Raw genomic sequence first — 7,808 nt, 5'->3', positions numbered from 1 at the left:
ATGTTTGTCGCAGTAAAGTATGGCAACGACTCTTCAGGCGTGGTAATACTAAAATTGCAACATACTCCTTTTGGTGGTGATAAATAGTTATCACAACGGACAGACTATTTGTGGTGAGAGGTTGTTTCGACAATATGAACGTTTCATGGCGAAAGGGCTATTTCAGCAAAACTAAATTCCGTGGCGACAAGTAGTTGTCTCAACGGACTGAGTTTTTGTGGTGATAAGTTATTGCGACTATATGAAGTGTTTCGTCGCCACAGCTAGTGCTACAAAACAGGTCGGCATGGCGACTAAGATTTGACACAACGCTATTTTTTCATGGTGCCAACATGTTGCGACCAAAATTAGCTTGTGGTAATAGCCTACTGTAACCGAAAAAAATATACAGGCATTCAATTACATGATTCAAATAATGCATATATGATGTAGATTCATCGAACATCAAAGTTTGCATAGCCAATATCCATCACAATAAACTGTAATATAATTTAGCATGCATTCAATATACTGAATGTGCCATCCTAATTAAGAGCGAAGATTAAATTGTCCGTGGTCTAGAGTCCATTCCAGCTAAATCTTTGGATCCTGCTATGAAGAAATCAGAAATTTATTTAGCTCAAGTTAATTGAAAATAGAAAATACTTAGTCAGGAAAATAAAGAAACAACACAACGACTAAATAGCAGAAAGATATAACCACTATCATGACAATTGTATAATTACTATATTCGTGCATGCATGAGTATCTTCCTGACGAATTGTCATGACCACAACAGCTAGCAAGCAAATTCTTGTGCCTGTTGTACTACTCCATCAACAATTAGGTGCTATGCAAAAGGAAATGGATAATTTCACAAAAGATTTTGTAGTTCAAACACAAGAATAATTACCTAAATTAATCAAACAAAATTTCTCCAAAACAACTACATGCTCGCACAAGTTCACAATTTCTAATGGTGAGAAAACTGTTCTATTTCTGGCTTCCCTACTGTATGTGCTTCAGCAACAAAAAAAGTACAATAGTGCAAGCAAGTAGATGATTGCACATTATGAAGGCCATTTACGTATCAAATAAAGGCCAACATGAAGACAAACCAAGCTTGTGACTTACCATTGCTCGAAACATTCGAGAATTCATTGTTACAACTTGTATGAGCGTATTTGGAGCAACTACATTGTGCCTTGTACCTAGAGTCCCAGTAGTACTAGCGGTCGGTCTGTAAAAGAGAATTTTGCAAGTTTGGATTCCTATTTTATTTGCCAGTCCTTTTCTTAGGCATCTGCAAATAGAAGTGCACTTTTAGCAATGCAAGTAAGCAAATAAATCTGACAAGTTCACAAGCATATGACTATAATCACCTGATGTGTTTGCGTCTGTTAGATCACCAGCAGGATCTTGCGTTGAATTCATCATTGTGCCCTTCTGTACGTAATATCATAATTTGAGTCAATTTCAGAAGAAATGCGATACTTAAAGCAGTCATAAAAAATATCTATTCAAGTCTATACTGAAGCTGTTGTAAGCAAAAATAAGCTAGGCTTCAAAGATTAAATGAAATCAAATTGTGTTATAGCGTGCAGAACAAAAGCATGCAGAACAGAAGTCTTTTAGCATACCATATGTCTATAATTTTGATTTAGAAATTGAAAGCTAGGCTTCAAAGATCAAACAGAGCATATATATGTGCACATCAATAAAATGTAATCAAGTGTATACTAAAGCTGTGAGGCATACACATGACACACCAATTAGAGCCCATCCTGACAAGGCTACTCCCAATACATACACATGCAGTAACCTAGCCCGAATGTGGTAAGCAAACTACCAAGGTTAAATAAGCTGAATGTGGCAATATGCTTTAGTATAGGCACATACACATTTAAGAAGTCCGGACAGTGGTTCTGGTATTAGCTTGGTAATATTTTACATAGTGAAAAGGAAAACTTGGGACTATTTACACCAAATGTGGGACACTCCAAAATACAAAAATAAATTAGTCATGGTCGTGGTCGCCATGGCTATGGTCACCGTGGCCAAGGCCGTGACGGCATTGACGACAGCAGGTCGACCGTCTCTCAGCTCGGCGTGAGTGTCGCCGCCACTGCCAGCGAGGGGGCATGTTGCATCCCCGGGGTTGTTGCAGTGGCGGATCCAAGAATTCAACTTTGGGTGTTAAAAAAATCACCCTGACATCAACTCTTTTTTTTCGTTTCAGCCTACGTTTGCTTTTAAAAAATTCATTTGTTATTCTTTTACTAATGGAATCAATTACATCAGGAGAGTTCTATGTACAAAGATACATCTCTAAATCCAAACAGAAGCTACACATGAATGCAATTTCAAATTGGAACTTTGGAGGGGATTGGTGAACTCTTGGCTTGCTTAGACTAGTTTATCTGGACTGAAGCTGAGTTGATTAACTCACTCCGCGTACTCTCTGAAGTCTGAACTAAAACGCTGCAACGAGGAAGGAAGGATCGTGGCCTACCACCGCCGTGGTGCAGGGGCGCCGGAAATGGCTGGCAGTGGCGGATCGGACGAAACGGAAGGAGAAGGGAGGCCCTGACTGTTCCATGGCGGCGTCCCTGCATCTATCGAGCTGCAGCTGCGTGGCGAAGGAAATCAGGGGAGGAGATCAAATCAAATCGAATAGAAAGGATGGGCGAGGGTTGACCTTGAAGCGCAGCCATGTGTGTGCCCATGTGGCTCTCATGGCCTCCATCGACGGATAGTCGATCTGGGATCGGAGGAAGCAGCCTCCCACGTTGACCTCCGTCATGGGATACTTGACGAAGCCCTCTTCTCAGCCATGGGAGGAAGCTGGATAGGGAGGAAGAGGACGCCGGTTCTGGCCGTGGCAGATCTGACCGCCGCCCGACCCGCATCAACGGTACCGGCGGTTGCGGGACGCATAGGGGCAGATGGCCGTGGATGGGGAGGTGGCGGCGGCCGTGGATGGGGAGGGGGGTGGGATCTGAAAGAGGAGGACGACGAGATTAGGGGAGTCAGGGCGGACAAAGGGGAAGGAAGAAGACGGTGGAGATCTACATAGGAGTTGACTGCTTGCCGTTGGATCACGGAAGGGTAGACGATCTGGATTTGCGATCCGTGGGTTGGTTCGCTCAACCAATCACATCGCAAGTTCTGGCTCACGCTGGATTGTCACATCAGCACCATCCATCCATCACGGTCCAAATGGTGTATAAGAACGGACCTAATTGTTCGAACCATGACGATTATGGTGACAGTCCCTCTTGTCTGTCATGATGGGTCTACCGATTTGGGGTGCCATCCTCATGTTGCTTATATATGACGGATTTTGCGACGAACCAGATAAATCGTCATAATATGACAGTTTCTGGCAATGTCATCACAATTCCATCATGGATTAACATGTTTTTTGTAGTGGGATGACCGGATGAGCGGTACGGGTTCGAGAGAAGGTGCGGAAACTGCCGGGGAAGAAGAACCAGCGGCTGGTGCGCGCGCGGGTGCGGGTCAGCGCGTCGCTCGAGGCCGTCTGGGCCACGCTCACCGCTACAAGGGCCTCGTCGGTTTCATCCCCGGCCAGGATGCCGCTTTCGCCCGCCTGTAGGTGCTGCGCTGCACATCTATAAGGAAGAGATTTGGGAGAAAGGAATAACCTAAGGCAGTGTTCATTCGACGGACTCCGGTCATTGTGGTCCGCAGTGTCGACGCCGACATGACACCGTGAGGACGGAGGAACCCGAACAAGAGAGCTCAGATCCAATCTTGACAATTTGGTGAAGAGAAATAATCGAGAGTATTTGTGAGGGGTGTTTGGCGGGGAAATTACAAAAAAAAAATTGAAGGGAGACTGAAGGCTTTAGCGGGAAGGTTAATTAAAAATTCCTTCCCTAAAGCAGAGTACACGCTTAATTATTTGGTTGGAAAGCAATTTTTTGAAGGAAAACATTTAGAATAATGAAATAAATTGGAAAAATATATTTTGAATCAATATGTAATATATCTGCTGGAGGTCCCCTAGTGAGAAGGGCAAGCCTACGACGTCGGTGACCTCCGTCCAACCGGAGGCGCCGGACAATCTGCTGAAGGTGCTTAACGGCGCCTCCATCAACGAGGAGCACCGCACTATTATGAGTGCGGTAATCCAAAAGGTTCAGTCCGCCAAGAGCGGGCTGACTAAAGCATGTGCCAGCCTGCTAACAGGCTTTGAGGTATGTAAAATATATATGAAATATTACCGCATAGACAGTAGCCCCTGATGCTCGGTTCGGTGTTCGGAAAGAAAAGCCGAATTGAGGATCTAAAAATATCCGCAGGAGTCTAACATTAGTATGTCAATATGGGTGTGCAGGCTACGCTGCTGTCCTCTGCCGCACTAACGGCAGAGGTGAACACGCTGAAGCAGAACCTCGAGCGGTCCGAGAAAAAGCTTGGCCTTGCCAAGAAGCAGCTCGAGGAGAAGGAAGGTAAGTAATACCTTTTATAAGTATATATTAAAAAAATGTGGTTGCAAAAAGTGACAGGATCATCATGAATATGGTAGGGGCCACGACCGAGGTGGCGGCCCTGAAGCAAGCGCTGTCCGAGGCCGAAGATAATGGGGCCACGGAGCGCGCCGAGCGAGGAAAGTAGGAGGCGCGGGTGAAGGAGGTGCAGCAAGAGCTCCAGGCTCTCGTGAAGAAATACGAGAGTTTGGAGCTTGACTCAAAGACGCAAGAGTTCGAGCTCGCGGCAGCCCTTGATAGCGCCAAGTCTGCCAAGGCTGAAGCCCAAAAAGCCCTCCTGGAAATTGAGGCGATGAAGAAGATAGCGGCGGGTAAGGCATTCATTATACAAAGCAAGCATGTGAAAGTGAATTACTTGTTACTTACCCGAGTCCGGAGCTCTCCAAGAGCATTCGCAGATTTGCCCCGCAGCGTGTCAGATGCCGCTGCCTTCTACCGAGCCGAGGAGGGGAGCTCGACGGAGAAGGTGTTCTGGTCTCAGTATGCTGAGACCGGACACCCGGTGCCCTTGAGCGACCAGCTGAAGCAGCTGGTCGAGCTTCATAAGGTGGCCGAACAGGCCATGAGGGGTCTCATAGTCCGGCTGTGGCCTGGGGAGGCCATGCCTGGGAGCTACTTCGGGCTGGTGAGGCGGCTGGTGGATGCCTGTCCACGGCTTGAAGTCATCAAGCGCTCCATATGCATCGAGGGTGCCCGTAGGGCCCTTGCCCGTGCTAAAGTGCACTGGGGCAAGATGGATGCTGAGAAGCTTGTGAAGGACGGGCCACCGCAGGGCAAGGAGCATCGCAAACCTGAGATGTATTATGAGGGCGTCCTGAAGGGTGCCTGCCTTATGGCGTATGAATGTTCCAAGGATGTAATTTTTGAGTAAACTCGCTCGTGTTATCCTGTGCGCTGAAAACTTGTTCATATGCGCTAAGCAACGCTTTTGAATTTAAAATATTACCTTCTGTGCGGCCGTTTATTAAATCTGAGAGATGGCGAGTCGTCGGCTTCTGCCCCCGAGCTACGAGTGCTGGGGTGTTCGGGATAAACCTGAGCGCTCTTTTTCCCATTCTTGGGTCCTTCGAGGGAAGCGCTTGGCGCAACGAACAAGGCAATCGGACTATAATGTTTGAACACTCTCACTTAGCCATAGAATTCTATAATTTTAAATTTTGGCGAAGCCCCTAGTATTCGGAAGACCGAGTTCGGGGCGCTATCCACGCCTAGGCCGGACGAAACCGGCTCCTCGCTCTAAGCGACATAAGTCTTTAAGGACTCGAAACCTCACGAACAGCGACCAGCTCTTGCCTTATCATGACAGTCAGTTTTAGCTTTCTCTACTGAGGTGCTTAGCCCAGCTCAACTGGGGCACAATCGCAGTAGTTCTCCCAGCTCTACCTTAGCCGATATAGCGGAACGTAAGGTACCAAAACATGGGAGCCGGGCAAACCCAACTATTGACCAAAGACATGATTCGGAGCTGTGCATATAATGCTATAAGTTCGGAGTGCCGCACTTGTGAAAGTGTTCGGACTTATCATGTCGTATTATGGGGTTCTTGAGCCCCCGGCATATTGGCCGTACCAAAGTGTACGGGTGAATAATGTCATAACTGAACATATATATATATATAAGGGAATAAATACAGAATGCGATAATAAGCTGAAGCTAAGCATTGTTTATTCAAAAAGGCTGCGGTAAAAGCAGAACGATACAAATAGTGCGATAAGCAAGAGATGGGACTATTTGACATGTCCCCCTCCAGGGGCGAGCTGCGGGACGGTATGTAAGACAGGTATTTTGCTCGTTATAGAGACCACCTGGGCATTCGACGTAGCTTCCTGCCTCCTTGGTTGTTGCATGTGTGTTTGGCGATTGTACTGCCGGACAGGCCTTCCGGAGAGTGAAGTCCTGAAAGAAAAATGACAAAATCGGGAGCCCTTAATGCGGTTGAGCCGCATTTTTGGGCGTGCCGTGGTCGTGCCCCTTCCCCTGCGCCCATGGTATTTCCAGAGCGTAATTATGTATGCGTAGTACTGGTTTCGCAGTTTCGCGAGGGCTGGGGTTGGGGCCGCATTGCTACGCTTGCTCGGAACGTGCCAGGCGGTCTTGTTGTAGGTTACTCCGGGCGCGCTTAACGGTGTCTGGATGTTTAATAGCCGGACTGGAGAATCTCCTTGAGAGGCTGCTTTGTACTTCCGCTGCTAGGGCCGCCGTATGCTCCTCCGTTCGGAGAGAGCGTTCGGTGTTTCCATTAACCGTAATGACTCCTTGAGGGCCTGGCATCTTGAGCTTAAGGTATGCGTAGTGCGGCACCGCATTGAACTTTGCGAATGCGATTCGTCCGAGCAGTGCGTGATAGCCACTGCGGAACGGGACTATGTTGAAGATTAACTCCTCGCTTCGGAAATTATCCGGGGATCCGAAGACCACTTCAAGTGTAACTGAGCCTGTACAGTTGGCCTCTACACCTGGTATGACGCCTTTTGAAGGTCGTTTTAGTGGGTTTAATCCTTAAGGGATCTATGCACATTTTCTGCACTGTATCCTGATAAAGCAGGTTCAGGCTGCTGCCGCCGTCCATAAGGACTCTAGTGAGGTGAAATCCATCAATGATTGGGTCTAGGACCAATGCGGCGAATCCGCCATGGCGGATGCTAGTGGGGTGGTCCCTTCGATCGAAAGTGATCGGGCAGGAGGACCATGGGTTGAACTTTGGGGAGACTGGCTCCAACGCATATACGTCCCTGAGTGCACGCTTCCGCTCCCTTTTGGGGATGTGGGTTGCGTATATCATGTTCACCGTCCGCACTTGTGGGGGGAAGCCCTTATGTCCACTATTGTTCAGCGGCCGGGGCTCCTCCTTGTCGTCGCTATGTAGCCCCTTGTCTCTGTTTTCGGCATTTAACTTGCCGGCCTGCTTGAACACCCAACAATCCCTGTTGGTGTGATTGGCTGGTTTTTCGGGGGTGCCATGTATCTGGCATGAGCGATCGAGTATACGGTCCAAACTGGACGGGCCCGTAGTATTTCTTTTGAATGGCTCTTTCCGTTGACCGGGTTTAGAGCCTCTGAATCCGGCATTAACTGTCGTATCCTCAGTATTGTCGCTGTTAATGCGGCGCTTGTGCTTGTTGCGACGCGACCTGCCATTGCTATCCTTGGTATCCGAATTACCAGGGCTCTTGGTCATGTTATTGCTGCGAGCCAGCCAGCTGTCTTCTCCCGCGCAAAAGCGGGTCATGAGTGTCGTGAGGGCTGCCATAGATTTCGGCTTTTCCTGTCTAAGGTGCCGGGCAAGCCACTCTTCACGGATGTTGTGTTTGA

The 7,808-nt window shown here is 47.9% G+C and overlaps 1 protein-coding gene across 2 annotated transcripts; it reads right to left on the bottom strand.

Moving 5' to 3' along the window:
- Positions 1-369: 369 nt before the first annotated feature.
- Positions 370-2,971, bottom strand: LOC147974694 (uncharacterized). 2 transcript variants are annotated; one of them, XM_087519536.1, is made up of 5 exons: positions 2,678-2,971; positions 2,492-2,608; positions 1,362-1,425; positions 1,114-1,282; positions 370-591 (listed from the first exon to the last, which is right to left on the bottom strand). In XM_087519536.1, exons 1-4 carry the CDS (start codon positions 2,780-2,782, stop codon positions 1,275-1,277), a joined length of 294 nt encoding a protein of 97 aa, XP_087375662.1. In that variant the 5' UTR covers positions 2,783-2,971; the 3' UTR covers positions 370-591; positions 1,114-1,274. The 2 variants fall into 2 exon arrangements, with proteins under 2 accessions (XP_087375662.1, XP_087375661.1); XM_087519535.1 differs by having other exon boundaries at positions 370-588.
- Positions 2,972-7,808: the final 4,837 nt, after the last annotated feature.

Source organism: Triticum urartu, chromosome 4A (genome assembly GCF_056163025.1).
Source record: "Triticum urartu cultivar PI428250 chromosome 4A, HENAU_Tu73, whole genome shotgun sequence".
NCBI lineage: Eukaryota > Viridiplantae > Streptophyta > Magnoliopsida > Poales > Poaceae > Triticum > Triticum urartu.
Note: the sequence above shows the minus strand (reverse complement) of the source record. Positions and strands in the feature narration are given on the sequence as shown.

Excerpts from the sequence above, each read along its gene's own strand:
- LOC147974694 (XM_087519536.1), bottom strand. The coding sequence starts at position 2,782 with ATGACGGAGGTCAACGTGGGAGGCTGCTTCCTCCGATCCCAGATCGAC. Across the intron at positions 2,609-2,677 it reads ACACATGGCTGCGCTTCAAG|CTGCAGCTCGATAGATGCAG; the intron begins GTCAACCCTCGC and ends TTCGCCACGCAG. Across the intron at positions 1,426-2,491 it reads GCCCCTGCACCACGGCGGTG|AAGGGCACAATGATGAATTC; the intron begins GTAGGCCACGAT and ends TATTACGTACAG.